Genomic DNA, 24,793 nt, shown 5'->3' with positions numbered 1-24,793 from the left:
GGCCTGAGCTAGCCTTTTGCCTCTGCATATTTAACACTTTAAATCTACACATTTTATTTTGAAGGTTATCTTTTCATTTTCGTCATTTAGTTTTGATCTATTTCCACTTCATGTTCTGTATGGTTCAAAGACATTTTGTTTTTAAAAAATCCTCTTAGTCATCACCTTACATTTCTAGGGTCTTTCCGCCTGCAGGATCCAAAAGATTTTACAGATTGAATATACAGCAGATATTCCTCTGCCCCCGAAATGCAGCCCTTGCTGGGCTGGCATCCTACGGTGCATCTGTGTTATTGAGATTGCCATAGGGTGACCAGACAGCAAATGCGAAAAATTGAGACCGGGGTGAGGGTTAATAGAAGCCTATATAAGAAAAAGACCCCAAAATCGGGACTGTCCCTATAAAATTGGGACATCTGGTCACCCTAGATTGCCGTGTATGTGTGTGCTAGGGTGACTCGACAAGAAGTGTGAAAAATCAAGAGGGGAGGGCAATAGGGTCCTATACAGTGCTTAATTTGTGCTGAGGCAGCCATGGCACCTCTTGGCTTTGCAGTTCAGAGCCCCAGCACGTCTGGGTTTGCCCAGTCAGTTATTAAAGTAAAAAAATTGAGCCCCAGCACCTCTTTCATTACAAATTAAGCACTGATCCTATATAGGGCAAAGACCCTAAAATCGGGATGGTCCTTTTAAAATCGGGACACCTGGTCTGTGTGTGTGTGTGTGTGACACCAAATTGTTGACCAGATTCAGCGGCCTGTGTTGTCACCAGGTTGAAGTCCAGAGAAGGCGATTGGAATCAGGTTGTGCTCCGAACGGCGTGACTGTAGCTGCGCAGTGAACCGGGCCCAGGCAGCACCGGTAACCTCCTGCCCAGAGACGCTGCTCCGCCGCGGCTCGTAGCCCGAGCGCCCTGCACCGGCCCGGCTCAGGAAGTGACATCGCCGAGCGGTGCATGCTGGACCGTGCTTCGCGCAGCCGGCCCGCACAGCCCGCTCCCGGGCAGCAGAAGAGCGGCGGCGGCATGACAGCCCGGTGCCAGTGAGCGGCGGCCCCGCAGGCTGGAGCCTCCCCGGCGGCGGCGGCAGGTGAGGGCGCGGCCGGGGGCCGGCGCTGCTCGGCCCGCGCGCGGCAGGTGCGATCGCGGCGCAGCCGGGTCCCGGGGGAGCGCGGGCTGAGCGCTGCCAGCACGTGCCGGGCGCGGGGCCAGCTGCTGCCCGCCGCGGGCTGCTCAGCCCCGGCCGGTGGGGAGAGACCGGCTCGCCCAGCGGCCAGGCCGGCAGGGTGCAGTGGCACCAGCCCCCGGCGCCGGGGAGGCTCGTGGCTCTCTCGTGGGCAGGGGGAGACCGGAACGTGGCTCTCTGCTGTAGCCCGCCCGCCTGGCGCTGAGCTGCCCTGGGGCCCTGCGCCAGCCCCGCAGCGCTTCTCTTACCGCCAGCTCCTGCTTAACAAGCCGCCGCGCCGCCTGCGGTGGAAGGCGCAGGAGCCTGTGCCTGACTTTCCGGGGGCACCACCGCAAGTTCCCGTCCCCGTCATGGCTTGTTCTTCATGGCTAGGCACAGAGGGGGTTAACGGAGAGGAGCGGGTGGATTGCTGGAGAACGATAGTAGCCTAACTTCAGGCTGGCCACAAGCCATACCCACCCTCCTAGACTAGGCAATGCAGAGGACCTGTGGTGTGCAGGGGGCTATTTCAAGATCAAGCTAATAAAATGCAAGCAAATCACTGGGCTGGATGGGCTTCTCCATGTCGCTTAGAGCATCTTTCGTTGAAGTGTCTCAGAGTGCTTAATAGACCAGCCTCACAACACCCTTTGAGACAGCTGTGTTGTTATGCCCATTTTACAAATGGGTAAACTGCAGCACGGCTAAGTTGAGTGGTCATGCAGGCCATGAGTCATAGGCAGAGCTAGGCATAGATCTAGTGCTTAATTTTGTAATGAAAGAGGTTTTGGGCTCAAACAGGTGCCAGGGCTCAAATTTTTTTGTTTTTACTTTCATAACTGATGGGGCAAGCCCAGAGGTGCTGGGCCTATGAGCTGCCAAGCCTAGAAGCACCAGTGCTCAGCCATGATGCAAATTAAGCACTGCATAGATCCCCATTGTCTTTCAGTTCCTTGCTCACACTACTAGCAATACTTAATTGAGGAGTCTGGCCGGTACCTGGTACAGTTTTGTTCCTGCCCAAGAGGGTAACTTTCTGATTGGATGTTAGTCTGATATGTTGTGTGCAAAAAATGGTGTCCTATTTATAACTATGGAAGGGATTGTGATATTAGATCAGCCCAATGACCTTGCTGATCTTCTATTCTGTGTCTCTGATAGCGGCCAAATCTAGATGTTTCAGAGGAAGGCTTAAACTCCCCATAATACCTCTGACTTTGCATTATTATACCACAAAGGAGGAAGCTTCTTTCTGACCTCATACACCTCCCTCTGAAGGTCTGATTCTCAGCATCTCTCTGGAGCAGAGTAGTGCAAGAAAAAGACATGAGGGACTGAAGGACACCAGACCTTCTTCCCCCCTGTTCATGGCACCTATGGCCTCTGGTATAGGATACGCCTGCTAGACTCCAACAGATGATCTCAGCTGAATGCCTCATAGAAAGGTGGAATTCACATGGGTTGTTTGTGATGCTTTAATTAATGTCTGTAAATCACTTTGATCTTTCCTGCAGTTACTCTTCGATATATCTCAATAGATAATCCCTCTGACATGCTTAGGAGAGGTAATTTTCTTTTCCCTTTTTCCATTGTTGGAAGCATGTCGCTTTTATAAAAGGCTCTCTTGCTGTCAAACACTGAAATTTTCTGTACTTGGATCTCTCCTTCATACCCACCCACACATGGCACCTATCCTCATATCATCTATGTGCTCGACAACAATTACAGGGAGTATGTGCATTCCATAAAGGGACTCTCTCCTCTGTCACATCATGGTCTCATTCTCCCCCCCACACCTCCCCATGCTCCCATTCTGGTCATTAAAAAGCAGTCCTTAAAAAGGACAGATAGCTTTCAAGATTTTTCACAGCCTACATTGTGACAGAATTATGTCCTACTTGTGTGATGCTTGCTGTTCTGTAATTGATGTGTGGATGACAATCAGATGGCTGGGTTTTTCAGAAAGCTGCTGGGGAAATGAGAGCTAATCCAATTTCCACACCATTACCACCCTGTGTGATAAAGACTGGCTCCCGCAGTGCTTAAAGGGAAGCTCTATGGTTCAACCGTACCACACATGAGCCTTTTTAAGGTGCTGCTGATTTCCCTCAAGTGAACACAAGCCACTAAAATTAAATATGCTGGGGCCGGATCCATAGCTGGCATAAATCATGGGGGCTCGATCGACTTCAATAGGAGTGATGCCACTTAACACCATGTGATGAACTGCTCCAGAATATTTAATCTATCTAATCTGCATTTTAAGGGACCACTGAGGTCATTGTATTTAATTATTCCATACCTGTGTTACTAATATCTCACGCTGTTCAGATGTAAAGAAGTGAGAATATCTTGTATTGTTTCCACCACTGATGCTGTTTGTTTTTTACATTTCGTTCAGCTCGGACAAGGCACCTAATCGATCCATTTCACTAAAGAGGTTTGTGGTTAAAGCAGAGGGCTAGCAAGAGACTTGACAATTCCATTCACTTCTTTGCCACAGACTCTCTGTAGATCTGGGACGAGTGATTTAATTTCTCTGCCCAGTGCCTTGTGTGTGTGTGTGTATATTTTAAATTCAAGTGGGGATAATGATACATCTCTAACTCCTGGAGTTGTTGTGAGAATAAATCCCTAACTGCTCGTTAGGAGCGCAGATACCAAGGTGACACGAATCCTGGAAGATAGAGGTAGATTGCAGATTTTCTTCTTGTGCACTAGCCAGATGCTGTGGATTTTGAGTTACTGCAGGAGAATATTTAAAGCTTACTGCCCCCCTCTAATTGAATTGAAAATGGTAACCATTCTCACAGCCAGGCTATTCATACTGGCTGTTTAAACACAATCTACACTGGGAGATTCAAGCAACCAATTCAGACAAATGGATTTTCTGCTGAACCAACCAGCTGGACAGAGCTGGCAGAGAATATTAGTGGCAACTGCTTCCCATCTGGAACATCATAGGCCTTTGCTTCCCAACGTTCTCTCTGCCTGAGGTTGTGGCAACAACTCTGCCTGAGCAAAGATTGTTTCAGTGGGAGGTGGGGAATGTATATTTCAAATTTCTCCCTCTCATATGATCCCTAAGATGATGAAGGCTGAGGCAAGGATTCCAACTTCCAAGGGGAATTTTTTCCTAGAGAAAACACAGAAGAGCATCACCTGAAAACTTCCACCCCAAGCCCTGTAAACCAGTGGCCTGGTCTGGGTGGGAAATATGTCCACAGAATTCTAACCAACTTGAAACGCCGGTTAGCTAATGTGATTTTAAAGTCCTTGGAACTGCAAGCTCCAGGTGGCCTAAACCATTTTCAGAGCCTGCTGAAGATGGTAGCTCAGTACAAATGGTCCAGACCACCTGGAGCCTGGTCTACAATACAGCTCCGTAGATTTCAAGGCCAGAAGGGACCATTGTGATCATTTAGTCCGACCTCATGTATAAGACAGGCCATAACAATTCTCCAAAACAATTCCTAGAGCAGATCTTTTAGAAAAGCATAAGATCTTGATTTAAGATGACCAGTGGTGAAGACTCCATCACAACCCTTGTGTAATGGGGTCAGCACATACCTCTCATGAGCACCCCCTCTGGTTGTCTGTGTCCACGGTCTTTAAACCAATCCCAGCTCTACCATTAGGCCATAGCCCCAAGGCTTCCTTCCTGGAGACAATGTTTTTGCCACCTTAGTCTGTTTTGGCCCTAGTCTTCAGTTAGGCCTCCTGAGAGTTCAGTCCCCTTCTGGGGGTTTACTAATATCCAATTGTAGGCCCTTCCCCAGTGGTCTGTGGCGGGAGAGCAGCCTTCACCAATGCCTTACTCTTAGCTCAGGGTTCTTCTAAGCTCAGGACCAGTAGCCAGCCAGGAGCACTTCCTTGCTTCGCCAGTCCCTATTAGCACTGGGCTGTCCATTGTGCTGCAGTTCCCTCAGCCATCCACACTCCTCCATCTCTAGCAAGGAACTGCTCTGTCTGCTCTGTTGCTCCTTTTTATAGGGCCCTCCTGGGCCCTGATTGGCTGCTTCCTCTGCAGCCACTCTAGCCTGCTTCAAGGACTTCTCCACTGCTCCTTACCTGGGAGGAGTGTGGCGAGACCCTGAGGCCTCCAGCTGGGGGCCTCTGGGCCTAGTCCATCCCGTCACATCTTGGTAAATTGTTCCAATGGTTAATTACACTCACTGTTAAAAATTTACACCTTATTTCCAGCCTGAATTTGTCTCACTTCAACTTCCAGCCATTGGATTGTGTTATACTTTTCTCTGTTAGACAGAAGAGCCTGTTATTAAATATTTTTCCCCCATGTAGGTACTTATAGATTGCAATCAAGTCATCCCTTAACCTTCTCTTTCTGAAGCTAAATAGATTGAGTCTATCTATGAGTGAGTCTATCACTATATAAGACATGTTTTCTAATCCTTTAATAATTCTTGTGGCTTTTCTCAGAGCCCTCTCCAATCTATCAACATAAAATTGAATTGTGAACACCAAACCTGGACACAGTATTCCAGCAGTGGTCGCACCAGTGCAAAATACGGAGGTAAAATAACCTCTCTATTTCAAATCGAGATTCCCCTGTTTATGCATTGACTCTTTTGGCCTCAGCATCATACTGGGAGGTGATGCTCAGTTGATTATCCACCATGATCCCCAAATCTTTTTCAGAGTCACTGCTTCCCAGGATAGAGTCCCCCATCATCTCGCTATAGCCTACATTCTTTGTTTCTAGATGTGCACATTTTGCCATACTAAAATGCTTATTGTTTGCTTGTGGCCAGTTTACCAAGCAATCCAGATTGCTCCGTATCAGTGACCTGTCCTCTTCATTATTTACCACTCCCTCAATTTTTGTGTTATCTGCAAACTTTGTCAGTGATGATTTTATGTATTCTCACAGGTCACTTATAAAAATGTTAAATAGCATAGAGCCAAGAACTGATCGCCACAAAACCCTACTAGAAACACATCTTCTCAATGAAAGAACAGGAGTACTTGTGGCACCTTAGAGACTAACACATTGATTTCAGCTGCTGTAGCCCACAAAAGCTTATGCTGAAATAAATGTGTTAGTCTCTAAGGTGCCATAAGTACTCCTGTTCTTTTTGTGGATACAGACTAACAGGGCTGCTACTCTGAAATCTTCTCAATGATGATTCCCCATTTACAGTTATATTTTGAGACTCCTCGATTAGCCAGCTTTTAATCCATTGAATGTTTGCAGTGTTAATTTTATATTGTTCTAGTTTTTCTTCAAAATGCCAGTATCAAGTTAAAAACTTTATAAAAGTTTAAGTATATTATATCAACGCTATTTTAATCTTTATCAACCAAATTTTGTAATCTCATCAAAAAAGATATCAAGTTAGTGTGACAGGATCTATTTTCCATAAACCTGTCTTGATTTTCATTAATAGTATTGCCCTCCTTTAATTCTTTGAGTCCTGAACCAGCTGCTCCATTATCTTTCCAGGATTGATGTCAGAAAGACAGACCTATAATTACTTCGGTCATCCTGTTTACCCTTTTAAAATATTGGCACATTAGCTTTCTTCCAGTCTTCTGGAACTTCCCCAGTATTCCCAGGCTTACTGGAAAAATCAACATTAACAGTCCAGTGAGGTCCGCAACCAGCTCTTTTAAAACTGTTGGATAAAACCTGCGGATATAAAAATGTTTAACTTTAGTAACTGCTGTTTAACATCCTCTTGAGATACTAGTGGAAAGGAAATAGTGTTATCATCACCATGATGAGACTATATCATCTGCTTTTTTCCCAAATTCAGAACAGAAATATTTATTGAAGACTTCTGCCTTTTCTGCAGTGTTGTTGATAATTCTACCAATTCCATCTAGTAATGGATCAAAAGCATTATTAGGATTCTTTTTGTTCCTAATATATAACTCCTTATTGTCCTCAACTCTACATAAAGTTCTCCTTGTGTCCCATTGCTTCCTTTATCAATTTTCTACAATTCATAGCTTATGATTTATATTAATTATTATGCAATTTCCTTTTTCTTCCATTTGTTATCTATTATTTTTTAAATTTTTTATAGCTGCTTTCATTTCCCCTCTAAACCAGGTTGATTTTTTTTTAACTAATACGGCCTTCCTCCTTACTTGTAGCTTTTTGGGCGTCTAGTGAAGTATTCTTAAACAATTCCCAATTATCATTCAAATTTTTCTGATTAAATTCTTCCTCTCGGCTGATTTGGTTCATAATAAAGTTTTCAGCTTTGTGAAATTGGCCACTTTTAACATTGATTTAGTGAACCAATTTTAGAACCTGTTAGAATTTTGGGGGGTAAATTCCCCAACATAGAACAGACACGTGTGTGCACATGTCACTCAGACAGATTTAACGGGGTTTATTAGGCTGGAAACGCAAATGCAAAGACTTAAGCCATCTAACATATGGGACTTGTGTTCTTTAAACAACAGCTCTTTACGTGGTAGTGTTAAAGGTCAGAAGTCCATTGGGAGTGTTCAGTAGCAAGAAGGCCTGCTGGCAAATGGCAGCACTGCTCACCCTCTTGTTACTGGCAGTGAGCAGCTCCAGCTTTCGTCAGCTTCTCTGAGGGCTGGTCCCCACTATGAAATGTAACCATGTCTCATCGCAGTTGTTGGCAGGCTTGTTAGCTGACCTGGGGCTGAATGCATGTAGACAAGGTCAGCCCCGGATCAATGAATGTTATGGCCGACAGCCATGTTCAGACACGGTTACCTTTTGCGCTGGAGACCTGCCCAAATGCTCTGACTCCTCTGAGGCTCTCGTGTCATTTTGTTTCTCTGGACAGGCGAAATGAGGGTCTCTGCTACAGGATGAGCAGGACTTCAACCTACTTGAGCAAGGAACCTCCCCCATTGTCAGTGCCGCTCCCTAGTCCTGGCTGATTCACACTTATCTGAACCAAGTGGATCTGGGCTCTTTGTACTCTCATGTTCACAGGAGAATTGAACCTGAGCAGGTGGGATCACAGCAGTGTGAGCTGTAACTGTGCAATGTGTCCCCACTAGCCGCCTATTTCACTGGACCAGTGTGATGAGGCTGGGCAATTTGGCCTCTGGCTCCCTGCTTCTCTTTCCCCCTTGTTTCTCCCCTCAGATAGCTGATGAGTTGCTCCCAGACCCCATCAACTCCTCTGTTGCCTATGTCTGCATCTGCTTACATCTCTCCCCGGCAGTGCTGCCCGTCTGTTGGTTCAGCACTGATGGCTCTCCACTGCCCCAGAGGGGGCTGCTGCACACTCTCTATTTCCCTGTCCTCCCTTCAGCCAGCCAGTGTCTCTTCATACTGTGCCCCACTTAAAAGGAGTCTGTGGTTTTGGAGACCCTTGTGAGGAAACAGTCACCACAGATTCTGCCCAAGACTTCTCAGCAGCAGCGGAAGGAGGCCCAGCAGAGCCACCTTGGGCAGCAGAATGAGGCAGTTACAGGCAGGAATTTTTCCCATCCCCTTTCCAGAGAGCTGCTGGCAGCCAGGTCGATCACTGTACAGTCTGGGCTGGGAGCTCCCAATGGACTGACTAGCTGACTCCAGCTGCCACAGACCTTTCCACCCAGATCCCTTTGACATCTCAGCCATGGTCAGTCTGCTCCTTATGGTTGTAGCATCACATGGGAGCAGACAAGGATGTTGGCTAAGGACACACACAAAGTCGCACACAAACAGGTGTCTGGATCCCAAGTGACAGCTGATGAGCTTTCAGTCCCCACAGGCTGTTCCTTTTCCTCCGATCCAAAACCCTTAAGGAGAATCGCAGAGATTGAGCAGCTGCCTCTGGCTTGGTGGAATTTGCATCTACTTATCGCAGCTCTGCTTTGGCCCTCACTCAGTTGCAGGAGGCTCTGCAAATGCTCTGTTTGAACCCATAGCTTTGATCTCCATTGTAAATTTTTCACAAGGACTAGGCTCTTTGTTGTGTGTTGCGCAGTATTATGCCTAAATTATTGCATCTACTTTTCACTGGGACCAGAACATTTCTCCTTTGCTCACCTCCTAAATTGGAGAGGGCCCGTGACATTCTCAGGATTTGTGGAGAAAGCACCTTACATTTTATAATACTGGATGTGATCACTTTTTGATACTTTAGCTCCTGCAAGTGCTGCCCTTGGCCGTAGAGGTCCCAGAAATATAGCAAAAAGCATGCATTTGATTGCAGCCGTCAGTTTGTCTGCTCTGTAACTCCCCCTCATGCTGTGCTCAGCGTCTCTGAACCTGGTAGTCTGGCGTGGTGGGACTCTGACTCCTATGGGAGAGAGGTTTACCTGATGATTCATGTTCTGGGATTTGCAGCTACCAGTGCAGATCCCCTGTTTCAGTTGGACAAATTACCTATTCAGAAAGAATTGACTTGCAGTGTTTGTTACATTGCAATAAAAAGTTTAGTCCTGTCAACTATCAGCCTTTGTCCCTGGAGGGAGTGGCCCAGAGGGGGGTGGTTTGGGTGGCTCTGCTGCTCTCCATAATGTTCTTTTCCCTTGGAGAAGCAGAATAGACTCTTGAGAGAGCTCTCAATCCCAGCACCTGAATAATCAGGGACTGTTTTTCTTTGTAGACCTTATCTATCCTGATATGTGCCAAGAAATCTGTGCCCGGAGAGAAGGCACATGTTGACTTATATGTGGACCTCTCTGACCCTCCTTGATGTCTCTCTCATCCCCCACCTGAGGGATTACTGTAAATCTAGCACTCCAGGCAGGACCACTTCTACCTGATCTGATGACATTCTCTTTTCTTGCTCAGGGACTGGATCCCCCAGGCAGAGCGAGTTCTGTTATGCAGATCCTACAGTGCCTGTCTTTACTTACCACATACGCTAGTGCCGTGGTTCTTAACTGGGGGTCCACAGGCTGTTTTCAGGGGGGCTGCAGGGGCCACGGCTGAAGTCTGGAGCCTTGGTGCCCCCGGGGGGGCTAAAGCTGGGAGCCACAGGGAGGAAGCCTGGAGCCATGATCCCGAGTCCCCCACGAGACTGAAGCCAGGAGCTGCAGGAGCTTAAACCGAGCCCTGGTGCCCCCCGTGGGGCTAAAACCACAAGCACTGGTGCCCCCTGCAGGGCTGAAGCCAGGAGCCGTGGCACTCCCTGTAGGGCTGAAGCCGGAAGACCAGGGGCAGATTTGGGGGGGGAGGGGCCTTGGAGGGCATTGTCCCCCCCCTTCAAACTGCAGTGACTTATCCAGAGTGGGGCAATCCAGAGGGCAGCTTCCCTCTCCCCCACACACATACACATACACATACACACTTCTTTCTCTCCCTCAGTCCCCCTAGACCCTGCCTCCTAGCCAGGTTGGAAGCTGGAGCTGGGTTCTGCTGCTGCTGGTCACCAGAGTTGTGGCTGTTTCTCAGCTCCCAGCCCCCTTTGACTTCTCGGGCAGCTGGTAAGACCTGCCCAGGCGGGGGTCCTGGCTCCAGGGCCAGCAGAGCCCTCATGAGCAGCGACTGCAACAAGGTGTGCCCGCCCAGCACACAGCTCCTCCCCCTGCACCCTGAGCTACGTGCCTCACTGCACACAGCTCCTAGCTACCCCCTGCCTGCACACAGCTCCTAGCTACCCCCTGAGCTACCCCCTGCCTGCACACAGCTCCTAGCTACCCCCTGAGCTACCCCCTGCCTGCACACAGCTCCAGCTACTCCTCTCCCTGCACCCTGAACTACATGCCTCACTGCACACAGCTCCTAGCTACCCCCTGCCTGCACACGGCTCCTAGCCACCCTGCTCTCTGAGCTACCCCCTGCCTGCACACAGCAATTAGGTACCCCTCTCTGTGCACCCTGAGTTATACGCCTCACTGCACACAGCTCCTAGCTACCCCCTGAACAACTCCCTGCCTGCACACAACTCCTAGCTACTCCTCTCCCTGCACCTTGTGCTACATGCCTCAGTGCACACAGCGCCTAGGCCCTAGCTACTCCTTTCCCTGCCCCCTGAGCAGTTTTCAAACTTTTTGAGCTGAGTCTCCCCCCCTTTGAATTATAATTGTTGGTTGTATCCCCCTACCCCCTGAACCCTGCTCAGGCGATTAAGTGAAGGGAGATCCTAACAGGTTGGCATGGAATAGATAATACCCCAAAGGAGCTAATGCCGAGGCAGGAACGGGAGTGACACCCTGCAGTGAAATATAGAACTGTTTGGGTTGGAAGCTCTTAGGAGAGTGGCTTTAGGCAGTAGCATAGAACACGGTTGCTAAAGGCAAGTTTGAAGAGTAGGTTAAATGGCGTTCAGACTTCATTGAGAATAACCGGATTTGGTGAACGGGGTCAGAGCCCTGTCCCATATAGTCTGATATCCCTGTTTCTTGTGCTGGGCAGTTCCTGATGGATCTTGGCCACCATCCTGCTTCTGCCAGTGACTATTGGATGAAACGTAAACGGAAGTGGCAGCCCTGCCTCCCCCTATTAATGCACCTGTTGTGCAGTGGGGAGAAGACAGAGAAATGGATACAAGACTGTTGAGAAAGGAGCCTCTTCAACAAGAACCCCTATCATCTCTCCTGGGGATGCTGTTTGGCTCCGGATGTCAGAGGGTTGTGTGGCACGTGGCGCTGGGATGTGTGGGGAGGTTTGTACATCTTATCCAGCTCATGAAGTCTTTGTTGTTGTTTTGTTCTGATCCAGGACTTCAGACATGGATCTGTTCCGGGTCTGCACCTTTCTCTTCACGCTGACGTTGTCCAGGAGCAGCTCTTCAGACACAGAGAAACAGAGCATAGACTCTGGGTTGGAAATCTGTATCCTTCTCTCCAGGCTGCACTTGGGCAGTGAGTGAGGGCGGGCGGGGGGAGAACTGCAAGAGCAGTTGACAGGTATTAGAAGGATTAAGCACCGAAGAGGGAAAAGAGTTATTGAGGGGGCCTCAGGGTTAGAATTATGGATAATGATGTAAAAGCGAACTAAGGTCCCAATATTCAGTCTGCATTTTCCTATTTCCTCACTGTGAGATGTAACACACTGGGGAACAGTCCCTGGGAGCAGTGGTGGGAACCACATTAACTGAGTCAGGTAGAGCTGGGCTGAGACGAGGAATTGCAAAGACCAAGCCTGTGTTAGCCAGGTGATAGGAGATGAACTAGATGACCCTGACTCTGATTTCTCTGATTATGGGATAGCATCAGAACTGCTGAGCTGCCACGTCTTCGCTCTTCTGTAGGGAGGATTTATCTAGGCCAGGGGTAGGCAACCTATGGCACGCGTGCCAAAGGCGGCACACGAGCTGATTTTCAGTGGCGCACTCACTGCCTGGGTCCTGGCCACCAGTCCAGGGGACTCTGCATTTTAATTTCATTTTAAATGAAGCTTCTTAAACATTTTAAAAACCTTATTTACTTTACATACAACAATAGTTTAGTTATATATTATAGACTTATAGAAAGAGACCTTCCAAAAACATTAAAATGTATTACTGGCACGCGGAACCTTGAATTAGAGTGAATAAATGAAAACTCGGCACACCACTTCTGAAAGGTTGCCGACCCCTGATCTAGGCTCAGTAGTTTGCTTATATAAGACCCATTTCGCGTCATTCTTTTATCCTTGGTTAGCACAGAGGCAGACTCTCAGCTTGGTGCAGAGTAGGTACAGACTGTATTCTAGACAAGAGTTTGCGCCGCAGTGTGGTGACCTGTCCTGTGCTCCCAGGGAGAAAAGCACAGTGACCCCATAATACACTTTCTCTCCCCGCTTCCAAATACTTTCAGTGAGATTCTTGCAGGAATTGTCAGGGTTTGTCCTGTCTTAATCCATATGAATTCTCCAAAAATAATCCAAAATCTCCCACATGCCTGGGATCAAAGCCAAAAGGTCCTATTCCTTCCAGGTCTTAGAGATCAGCCGGGCAATTCTCTTACCAATCAGCACACACCACTCAGTCGCTATTGATTACTTCTTCAGCAGGTAAACAGACTGAACTTTTCAGCCAGATAATGCACTGGTGTAGCTTGGTGCTGCTCCATTGACTTCCCTGGAGCTATGCTAGCATACACCAGCTGAGGACCTGGACCGTACTTCTCTCTTCACTGGAGTGTGACAATCTGGAGTGCCGTCCTTTAAGTGAACCCTCAAGGAACCAGTCAAAATAATTGCCTAGTTGAAGTGACTTTTAGTTTAAAACTTTAACCAAGTTACACTACGAATGCATGGGGCTATCTCACCGTGATTGCCTGACACTGTTGCTATTGGTGAGGGGCTGCTTTGTACATTGGTTCACTTGGCCTGGTCTATATCTCTTCTGTGTTTATCATTCTTACTGGCCGTCGGCAACTGACATGGATCCTTCCTGTCTGTGCCAGCCTCCCCTGGTGAAGGGTTAATCAGATTGATGTTACAGGATGCTCAAAGCCCCTGGTGTATTGCAGGAGAGGTTGGGAATTGACGTGAGTTCAGAGTGGCTGTTCCCAGACTGCCAGTCATATCAGTGGGTTGTAAATGTTAAGCTCGATATAAGTGGTTATTTATTAAATGCCCCAAGGGGGTTGTTGGCAGATGTCTGTGTTGCAGGGTTGGTAAAAGCCTGCTCCTGTTTCCCACCTCTGAACTGCTGGAGCGGATAGGCTCAGTCACTTACACCCTGTCCTCAGACACCATGGAGGCTCCATAAACGATTGGTTGTACTGGCCTGGGTGGTCTCCCTTCTGGAGTGCTGCATGGGTAAGTGCATCTCAGCTGGAAATCGTTGAGTTTGGAGTTGTGGGAGGGAAAAACTGTTACAAGCCCATAAAATGAGATCGTGGGGCTGAGCCCAGCTCTGGGAAAGAGGGAAGTGGCCTGTCTGTGGGAAACTATGGGCGGGGTTCCTAACGGTGTATCTACACTGCCTTTGGGAGTGAGCCTCCCATCCCAGGTCCACAAATGTGTGCTGGCAGGGCTCATGCTAGTGCACTAAAAATAGCGGTGTAGATGCGGCAGTGGTGTTGCAGCTCGGGCTCTCGAGCATAGGAAGGTGGGGAGGTGCTGCACAGCTGTTTTGAGCACAATAACGCAAGCCTCGCCAACACAACTGTGTGCACCCGGGCTGGGAGGCTCGATCCCAGATGCAAGGTAGACGTAACCTCAGAGGCCTCAGTGTTTGACGCTGCGGTGCTGTCAGGAGGCAGGGCCTGGTCCAGCATTGACGTCTGGGCAGTGGGCACGATCCTTGACAGAGCTGCAGATAAGAAGCTGTTTGAGGTGAAGCGCAAGGACCAGATGAATGCGCTGAAGAACCTGATTGAGCTCAACGACGTGAACCAACAATATAAAATCATCGACATCATGCTCAAGGGACTCTTCAAAGTGAGCGTCACCCACTAACTGCCGCCCCCATCCCTCCTCCGGGGCTTTGGGTGCCGCTGGGTGCTCTTTGGGAGGGCTCAGTACAACTTACCTTTATCCCATGTTCCTACGGGCGTGGCCCAGCCCAGAGCACCACAATGGGAACGTGACAACGGGAGTGGGGGGAGGAGGGGAGAAGAAGGGGGTTGATAAGAATGAGCAGTGGGGTTGGGAACTGGACCCAAGGTCACTATGGGCATGAGAGGGCAGGGCTATGTTTTAAAACAGGGTGGGAGAGTCGGGACAGACTGCACCACCAAGCTGGCGCAGCAACAAAAAGGAGGAGGGGGAGTGAGAGGAGCCTGGAGCTGGCAGGACACCTGGGACAGGCAGGAGGAACATCAGATCTGGGAGGCAGATGGATTCACTGAGTTCACTTTCTGACTGTTCAGGTGCTGGAGGACTCCCGGGCGGTCCTTATAGCCGCAGATGTGCCTCCAGATGGGCCCTTCCCTCAGGATGAGAAGCTAAAGGATGGTAGGACTTCCTCTCCTTTGAATTCCAGTTTCCGCTTCCAATGCTCTTCCATACTTCTCTCTCCCTCTCAGTTGCCTTTTCAAATGGGCTCAGTGCAGGGGTAATGGGGGAAATTTGATGGCCTGTGTTGTCCAGGAAGTCTGACTAGATGATCTAATAGTCCCTGCTGGCCTTAAAAATCGATGAAACTATTACTGCCTCTCTGGTCAGTCCATGCTGGGAACCCTTTCTCATCCACTTGGCTCTTTGTCCTGCTTCCTGCATCATTGTTGCCAGCATCTAGAAGATCCAGGGATGGGAGTGGAGCCGGGGGACTCTGCCAGTGATCTGTGAAGCAGAACAGAATCTGTCTGTTTCTTCTGCATGGCTGATGAAAAATAAGCACTTGGCATTCTGTCCAGTGTGCTGAACAAGGAGGACGCTGGAGACCAAAACAGTTGATTGGGCCACCTCATCTGGTATCCTGTCTTCAACAGTATTCAATGCTGAATGCTTCAGAGGGAGGTGTAAAACCTCCCATAATGCATCTCTTTGTGCAATGCTATACAGAATGTGGAGGAAAAAATTTCGTCCTGACCCCAGCTAATGAGTAGTTTATGACCTGAAGCATGAGGATTGAGAGTCCTTACATTGTAGAGGAACACAAGAACCTCTATCAATTACCCTCTCTTTAAGCAGTTGCTGGCCAGTAATGGTTTCAGAAGAGAAAATCACTTCAAGGATGGAGGCTGGGGAGAGTTGTATTTTACCCTGTCCACAGCCTGTGGGTCAGTATCTATGATGGCTGGAGGATTGATTTATGAGGGAAACAAAGACCATCAGGCAACTCCCACCCAGAGAGATGCACAGATTGGTATCTGAGGGATGAATTCAGCCCTGTGGGATGACTGAATTGTCTTTAAGAATTTGGCTAAATGATGGCGGGCGGGGGGGGGGGGGGTGAGGAGAGGCTATGCAAACCTTCTAAAGTACCTGTAGGCTGTAAATGGCAAGCAGAGAGGGAAGGTGAACCAAGGGGGTTTGTAACTCTGACTTAAAAGCAAGAAATTGACCAAGGGAAAAGTTGGGCTGAGTATAAAAAAAACACGTCCTAACACCTAGGTCTATAATACAGGAGAGCAGTCTCCCAAGGGGAACGAGTGCTGGAGGGCCACATCACTTGAGTTATTTAAAATTAGACTAGACGAGGCCCCTGGAGTTGGTAGCACAAGGAATAATCCTGCATTAGCCAGGGCTGAGGAGGGCGGAGAAGATGCTGCCTGTTAGGGCTCTTCCATCCCTCATCTCTGTCAGTAGGAAAGTGCAGTCTTCTGCCGTGTTTATTAGCGCCTTGCTGAACCAGACCCAACCAGGGGTGCCTACTCGTTGGGACGTCTGCTGACTGGAGCAGACGTAGACAATTAGAAGTCTCCAGTCACCTAGGGCAGGGGTCTCAAACTCAAATGACCCCGAGGGCCGCATGAGGACTAGTGCATTGGCCCGAGGGCCGCATCACTGACACGCCCCCTTGCTGCCCCTGGCCCCACCCTCAATCCACCCCTTCCATGAGGCCCCGCCCCTGCCCTGTCTCTTCTCCACCTCCTCCCCTAAGCGCGCGGCTCCCCGCTCCTCCCCCCTCCCTCCTGGAAAGTGCTAAGCGCCACCAACAGCTTTTTCAATGCACTCTTCCAATCCTTGAAATATGTCACGTCCCGTTGTGATACCCTTCAGTGGCATTAAGTCTAGCAATTCTTCAGTTATATTCAAATTGCAGTCCACACCTCTAATGAACACTGCACACTGTGCGGTATCTGATACATCTGTACTCTCATCAAGAGCAATTGAAAATACTTCAAAGTCTTTTGCCATTTGAATCAATTGTTTTTGCACATTATCAGCTAAATCCGTTATCCTGCAGGCAACTGTATTTGCAGACAAGCTTATGCCTTCAAAAACTTTCTTCCTATCAGGACATAAAATTTCACTGGCCTTCATAAGACATTCTTTTATGAATAAGCCTTCTGTAAAAGGTCGCGATGATTTAGCTATCATTTCGCTTATCACAAAACTTGCTCTTACTGAATCTTCGCTAGACTTGTTAATCCCTGAAAATAAATTTCTTTGCTTGGCAAATGCTGCTTTAAGTTGCTGAACTTTTTCCTCTCGGATTTTTCCGGTGAATGCATCATATTTTTCACGGTGCATCGTGTCATAGTGCCGACGCACGTTATACTCCTTGGGAACAGCAATCGTTTGCTGACAAATAAGGCATTGAATTTTATCTTTTACCTCTGTGAAAAAATATAAATTCTCCCATTTGTCTTGGAAAACTCTCTTTTCTTCCATGAGTGTTCTTTTTTTTGACGAAGTCATTTCCAAGCAGTTTTAATAAATATATACACTCAGTAATGCACCTCACTCAAAGGACAAAACACGCACTTAGATTTACTGCCTAAGGCTCTGGGAGGGAGTTTGGGTGGGGGAGGGGGTCTGGAGTGCAGGCTCTGTGCTCGGTGCAGGCTCCAGGCTGCGGCAGGGGGTGGGGGGTGCAGGCTTTGGGACGGAGTTTGAGGATAGGAGGGGGTGCAGGGGTGAGGGCTGTGGGGCTGAGGGTGAGGGGTTTGAGGCATTGGAGAGGCTCGGGGCATTGGAGAGTCTCAGGACTAGGGGAAGGGCAGCCTGCCCTGGCCCTAGTGCAGGGGGGCGCTAGGACCCTGCGGCAGCAGGTGATGCCGGAAGCCGGCATAGCGGAGGAGGAGTGGAGTCAGCGTGAGCTCCCGGGCAGGCTACCGGGCGGTGAGGGGGCAGCAAGTGGGGGCTGGTAGACACTGGGGGGAGGCGCGTGGGGGCGGCAGGTGGGGCCAGGGGAGAGACCCGGCCCCAAACATTGGGGAGCAGCGCGCGGGGAGCTTAGGCACAGAAAATAACTCGGGGAGGGGGGCGGGGGTGAGGGGAGTTGGGCAGCGACAGGAAGTAACTGGGGGAGCTCCGCGGGCCGCAGGGAAGAGCTCCGAGGGCCGCATGCGGCCCGCGGGCCGCATGTTTGAGACCCCTGACCTAGGGCTTGCTGTGTTTGAGGACACATCCTGCATGTCACCACTTAAACTGGGATTGTCATGGAGTCTTTTTGGCAGCTTGAGAGGCGGGCTTTCCCCCTGGTCTGGCCATGCAAGTAGGGGCCACACCGAGAGTTCCTTGGCTGGAAGGCGATCTCTGCTGGCTTACGTGCAGAAGGAAGTGGACATGTGCATGTGCAACAAGACCCTCAGCTGACTGTCCCTGTGACTCTGCCCCCTAGCCTATTCCCATGTGGTGGAGAACACGGCTTTCTTTGGAGACGTGGTTCTGCGCTTCCCCAAAATCGTCCACCATTACTTTGACCGCAACTCCAACTGGAACAATCTGGTCCGCTGGGGCATCAGCTTCTGCAACCAGACGGGCGTGTTCGATCAGGGACCTCACTCCCAAGTGCTCGGACTGGTAAGGCTCTGCGCTTATCATCCTGACTCCCAGCATGGCCGGCCCCCTGGAGGCAGGGGACAGGCCAAAGGGGGGGGTGGGGGATGACTGCGGTTATTGGACTGGAGAAATGGGGAGAGAAGGGAACAGAGAAGAGAGTCGAGAGGGGGAGAGATGGGGTTGGAGGAGAGGGAGGAATAAGAGAGGTGGGGCAGGGCATGGAGCAGTAGGGTGAGAGATGCTGCTCTCCAGCACTGACTTTCTTTTGATCCACAGATGGCTCAGGAGCTGGGAATTAGTGAGAAATCTCCAGATTACCGGAATCCCTTTAAAACTGACCATTCTGAGGTAAGTTGGCAAAACCATGAGTCAATCCCTGTGCATGTTTCCTCCTCCACCTTTATCCCCTGCTGTCAGGGTTCCCTCCCCACTCTAAAGTACAGATGTGGGGACCCCATGAAAGACCCCCTAAGTTTATATTCCACCAGTTTTGGTTAAAAACTTCCCCAAGGCACAAATTCCTTTCCTTGTCCTTGGATGGTATTGCTGCCATCACGAAGTGATTTAAACAACCATTCAGGGAGGGGCCACTTGGAGCGCTATATAAATATCCCCCTGTAATAGTCCGGTACGGGGGCCGTGCCCTCTCAGGGGCCGCCGGGAGCCAGGCCGCCTCACTACACGGCCTGGATCAGTCTTCGGGTTCTGAAGGTCTCAGGGGCCCGCCCCTCAGGCAGGGGCTGAAACAGAAGGCACACGGTCACTGCAATGGGCCCGGCCCTCAGGCAGGGCGGGGCAGCAAACGCTAGTTCCAGGCTCAGACCCTTTCTGCAGGCTGAGCGGTAACACAGTCCATAACCCCGGCCCTCAGTCAGGGCGGGGCGGCAAACCGGCTCTCAGCTCCGGTCCTCGCAGCCAGAGCTGAGCAGTCACCAAGTCAGCAAGCCCGAGCCCCAGCTCAGGGCTGGGCACCACACAAGGGTCCAAGGGGCTCAGGTCCTTCCTGCAGGCTGAGCACCACAAAGTTAATGAGCTAAGCCTAGGCCCTCAATCAGGGCGGGGCAGCAACACAGCAGTTCTAGGCTCAGCTCCTTACAGCCGGAGCTGAGCAGTACTAATAGTTCAGGGCTCAGGTCCTTGCCTCAGGAACTGAGCAGTAGCATCAGTCTCAGGAAGCCCAGGCCCTCAATCAGGGCGGGGCAAGAAACAAGAGTTCAAGGCTCAGATCCTTTTAGCAGGAGCTGAGCAGTAATACCAGTTCAGGGCTCAGGTCCTTGCCTCAGGAACTGAGCAGTAGCACCAGTCTCGGAAAGCCCAGGCCCTCAATCAGGGCGGGGCAAGAAACAAGAGTTCAAGGCTCAGCTCCTTATAGCAGGGGCTGAGCAGTAACAGTAGTTCAGGAAGCCCAGGCCCTTTAGTCAGGGCGGGGCAATAAACAAGAGTTCCAGGCTCAGGTCCTTATAGCAGGAGCTGAGCAGTAATAACAGCCCCAGGGCTCAGATCCTTGTAGCAGGAGCTGAGCTACAACAACAGTTCCGGAAGCCCAGGTAAGTGCAGGCTTCTCGGCCGGAACGCTGGTAGGAGGGGGAGTCTGCCACCCGTGAGTGGGGTGGCAGGGGGGGACACAGGCCCACCCACTCCACTGTGTCCCAGCCCGGGGCCCTAGCAGCGGCGTGGATCCGCTGCAGTCAGGGGGGATCCTGGCCGCAACACACTGACATGGGCACGTCGGTGCCCTCAGCCGGACAGGGGTCGGCTACCCCCGGGCTACACTCCATCTCCCCCTCCTCGGGTACCTGCTCCCCGCTGGGCTCGGCAGCGGGGTCCCATACCATGGGCTCCTCGGCGGGCTGAAGACGGTCTAGGTCGGGCGGCTCCTCCGGACGCGGGTCAGGGCGACGCTCGGGCTGCTCCTCGGGGTATCAGGCTCGGGGCAGGCTCGGCCAGTCCACCTCGGGATACCTGGCTCGGGGCAGGCTCGGCCCGTCTACTTCAGGGTACCGGGCTCGGGGCAGGCTCGGTCCGTCCACCTCAGGGTACCGGGCTCGGGGCAGGCTCGGTCCGTCCACCTCAGGGTACCTGGCTCGGGGCAGGCTCGGTCCGTCCACCTCAGGGTACCGGGCTCTGGGCAGGCTCGGTCCAGCGGGAGCCCGACCAGGAGCGTCTGTCCTCTCCGGCCGCTGGGCTCCAACTGAGTGCTGAGGCCGGGCTTTTATACTTCCTGCCCCGCCCCTTGACTTCTGGGGGGCGGGAACAGGTGGCAGTGGCTCCGCCCACTGAGGGGGTTGTTCCGGTTCCTCTCTCTCAGGGGCCGCCGGGAGCCAGGCCGCCTCACTATACCCCCCAACCCCCTTCACCCCCTTTCCTGGGGAGGCTTGAGAATAATATACCAACCAATATGTTAACAAAGTGAGCACAGACCAAACCCCTGTTTTTTAGGACACTGAAAATCAATCAGGCTCTTAAAAGAAGAATTTAAAAAAAAAAAAATAAGTAAAAGAATCACACCTGCAAGATCAGGATGGAAGATAACTTTACAGGGTAAATAAGATTTAAAACACAGAGGATTCCCCTCTGACTCTGCTTCCCAGTTACAAAACAGGAATAAAATTACCTCTTAGCATAGGGAAAATTCACGAGCTAAAACAAAAGATAATCTAACACATTTCCTTGCTATTACTTACAATTTCAGTTTTTTTAAATGTGTCAGTTCAGGATCTTTTTAGGAGCTGGGTTACCAGCTTGGTCTCTCTCTTTGTCCCAAGAGCAAACAAAACAAAACAAATGAGCACAAACAGCCCCCCCCCATTTGAAAGTATCTTCTTTTCCCATTGGTCCTTCTGGTCAGGTGCCAACTAGGTTAATTGAACTGATTAACCCGTTACAGGTAAGTGATTCTGTACCTCTGGCTAGGAGGGATTTGACGTTACTGCATACATAAAGGTTGTTACCCTGCCCTTTATATTTGACACCTGCACTAAAGGCAGCTGGTTTGGGAATGGAAAGGCCAAACTTTTGGGGCAGTTGATGCCTGGGGTGGAGGTGGAGGTGGATTCCAAGTTCATGCCAAGCCTTTCGTGTTGTCCATGATGGTGGCACCATTTGGTGAGCAGTCTGGTCATGCCTTTCCCTTCCTCTTCCCCCCGACCCATGGAGCAGTGTCGGCGACCCCTCCCTAGAGGGTCTCAATGCTCCAGCTCCAGAGAGAGAATTCCTTTTGCTGCTCAATGCGTGAGATGCGTGGCAGTGTGGGAAAGGCAGGTCCATGCACTCTGCCGTTTATCTCCCTCTTTGCCCTCAAAGGGCCCGCGTCGAGGCCTGTCTGTCCTGTTGGACACAGCTCTTCCTGGAGCCTGGTGTTGTGTCCAGATTGACTGCTGAGTCCTGGTCTTTCAACTCAATCCCCCCGTGGGAAAGCTCTCCATAGCTATTGGCACGCAGCGGGTCTGGCTGAGAATGATCACGTGGCAGCAAGGCAAGGAGCCATCCCTGCTACCAACGGGCCCTGCTGCCCTCGCAAACCCACCTCTCTCCCTTCCCTCTGATAGTCTACATTTGGCCGCAGCATGGCCTCAGAGTTGGGGGCCCCTTCTGCAGTCTGCTTGGCTAGGAGAGTCGGGACTCTGAGCTTATGGGACTGCCGTGGGCAAGTTACTTAATCTCTCTATTCCTGAATGTCCCCATCGATAAGATGGGGGCAGTTGTACCTGCCTCATAGAAGTAATTGGGCCTGATTTGCCTCTTGCTTAGCGTCTGATCTAAAGCCCACGGGAGTCATCAGAAGTCTGTTCATGGGCTTTGGATCACCTGCTTTCTCCACTGACGTCAGTAAGGCTACAGCTGGCAGAAGGGAGTGGAGACTCCCCCCTTTATGGATTAAGAGACTTAATTAATTAACATTGTCAGGCTTCCCAAGACTGCTAAGGCACTGGGATTGCTTTTCCTGTCTGCACCCGTGCGGCCTGTGGAGCTGAACTCCTCCTTGCGCTCTCAGTTTTTCCCCAGTGCAGACACGTTCCAGAAGGCCCTGCGAGAGGAGGAGAAACGGAGGAAGAAAGAAGAGAAACGGAAGGAGATCCGCAAGGGGCCCCGCATCTCACGCTCGCAGTCGGAGTTATAGCGCTGGCACTTGCCTCGTCACTGAGACCCCTGCTGTCGGGAGATGCTGCGCCTGGAAGCAGAGTGTCCTACTCCCTCAGCAGCCTCAGGAGAAGGCTGGGCGGGTCACCTTTAATTTGTTTAATGGTTTTTGTTTTCCTTTTTTCTGTGGTGTATCGGACAAGGACTGGATTGAATCCTGAGAAGGGACTGGACGCAGCTCCTGGATACAAGCCCCCCATGGGGAAGCTCTCCATAGTCATTGGCATACGGAGGGTCCGGCAGAGAACATCCATTGGGTGCATGCACTGTAGGGCTTTGCTGATACTAACAGTGAGACTGCATGGAGGGATTAGAGTGGTACCCGCCCCCCTGGAACCACAGTGCAGGATACACGGCATAGTTATACTGGGCAGGTCTATGTTGCAAGCTGCATAGTTACACCGGTCAGAGGGAAAGCATGGTAGGGTGTGTGGTTAGACCAGATACTCACAGGCCTTGGGAACCTTCAGTTCCTGGAGAAATGCAATGTATCATGTATTGAACACGCTCCCTTCCCCCTGGAAATGGGGGGTAGGCGGTGTAACTCAGCGGCTCCAACGGGGATGGCGCTTTTGTATGGTTCAATTAGCCAGCTAGTCCCTCCCCTGCCACTTATACCAAATCCTGCATTATCGGAACCTCCATCCACCAATCAGATCTCTCCTTTCTAATGGCTGTTTTATTAAAAAAACATGATTTTAAATCTAAAGAGACCATTGGCTGATTTGGATTGGAGAGAGCCAACAGGGGTGAACCCCCACCCATGTAGTGGGAGGCAGCCCGCTTTCCCAGGGCTGCAGGGGGAAGGTTGTGTGTGTTTGGGGTTTTTTTGAGGGCGGGGTGAAGGAGAGGGGGACTGCTGTGCTTGCAAGGACAGACTGAGCGGGCTCCAGAGAGTGTAACGTCACCGTAAGACCTCCCAGCAAAGGATCTGGAGTAAAGACTCAGCCTGAACACCCCCTCCCCCCCTGCAAAAAAGGTTCCTTATGCTGGTGGCTTGCATGAGCTGAGCTTGTGGTTTCTGGTCTCAGCTCAGTTCCTGGCAAACAGGTGCCCACAGGACAATCACCATGGCCACTGGCACTAAGTGGGAGCCTTGACAAAAAGACCAAGGATTGAATAAGCTATGGAGGCAGAACTCCTCTTCTTCACCTTCCCCCTAGAGAATCCCACTTGCTCCAGATTTGAGGCACATTGTTGGGGGGATGTGAAGCCTGTGCTGTGACTACCTTTACTATAGTTGTTTTGTGGCTAAAGAGGGGACCTCAAACTCTGTGGGTCCCAGTTTGGCACTTTCAGTCTCACTAAATTCACCTAGTGCTTTGGGTTGTGGATTTTTTTAATTACCTTTATTTTGCTGTGTTAAAATGAAAAGATACCCACCTACTAGATCACCGTGGCAGGATGACCTGCCACTACATAAACAGTGGGAAGAAAGAGTTGATCGTGTGTTCTGTCAAAAATGGATTCTTTCCATTGGACCAAGCAACCGACTGTAGATTTAATCGTCCAATTAGAGTTATTGTGAGTGCACTGTTACTGACCTGCTGCCTTACTGTCTCAGAGCAACAAGCCTTCTCTTTTGCATGTGCAACTATTCCATACAGACATGTTCTTGTAAGTGTACTAGAAATATGCTGGTTTCTGACTAATGTTCATTTTAACTCTCATCAGTAAGGTAAAGGTTAGTGATCCAGCCTTGGGCTCAGTGCAGCTAACGCTGTAGTCCAGCTCCGGAGCTGGTTGCCAGTAAATGAATTTGATGGATCTCATCCAAGTCCCCAGTGGATGTTTGCACATGAGCCAAATTGCGTGGAGGCTTTGTATCAAGTGGTACTCAGTGCACAGGGGCTCACAACTGGAACAGCTGGGGATGCTGCAAGTCGGGATTGATGACCGTTGGCAGAGCTGTGCATGAGTAGGTTGTGCAGCATTCGCCTGGCTCCAGCTGGCGCTATCAGCCCCTCACTGTCTTGAGCACGAGAACTCAAATTTACTCTCTCAAGATTTGTTTTTGATGTATTTTCAGTCGCTGATTGAATCGCACAGCCCTAGCTTGTTCTTGCTGGGGGATTATCCTTCTGTGGGGAATAAGGGTCTCTGTCAGGGGACGCTGTAGTCTGACTTGCTGCCTTCAGGCTATTTTACATGGCCAGAGATGGGAAATGTCGTTTATTTTTAAATGAAGAGCCAGTTACATTTTGTTTTGTTCCTTGGACATGCATTGAAAGGGGAAGCCATTTTTTTTCTTGAATAAATCAGAATTTTTAAA

The 24,793-nt window shown here is 50.3% G+C and overlaps 1 protein-coding gene across 3 annotated transcripts; it reads left to right on the top strand.

The window, feature by feature from the left end:
• Positions 1-788: 788 nt before the first annotated feature.
• On the top strand, positions 789-24,793 carry CCDC134 (coiled-coil domain containing 134). Of its 3 annotated transcripts, none has more exons than XM_044987923.1 (7): positions 789-1,082; positions 11,773-11,888; positions 14,306-14,427; positions 14,859-14,943; positions 18,221-18,402; positions 18,658-18,729; positions 22,376-24,793. In XM_044987923.1, exons 2-7 carry the CDS (start codon positions 11,786-11,788, stop codon positions 22,499-22,501), a joined length of 690 nt encoding a protein of 229 aa, XP_044843858.1. In that variant the 5' UTR covers positions 789-1,082; positions 11,773-11,785; the 3' UTR covers positions 22,502-24,793. The 3 variants fall into 3 exon arrangements, with proteins under 3 accessions (XP_044843858.1, XP_044843866.1, XP_044843849.1); XM_044987931.1 differs by having other exon boundaries at positions 789-1,088; positions 11,776-11,888; XM_044987914.1 differs by having other exon boundaries at positions 789-1,088.

This window comes from Mauremys mutica, chromosome 1, assembly GCF_020497125.1.
Source record: "Mauremys mutica isolate MM-2020 ecotype Southern chromosome 1, ASM2049712v1, whole genome shotgun sequence".
NCBI classification, from domain to species: Eukaryota; Metazoa; Chordata; order Testudines; family Geoemydidae; genus Mauremys; species Mauremys mutica.
The sequence above is the reverse complement of the archived record's forward strand: the minus strand, read 5'-3'. Positions and strand labels throughout refer to the sequence as shown.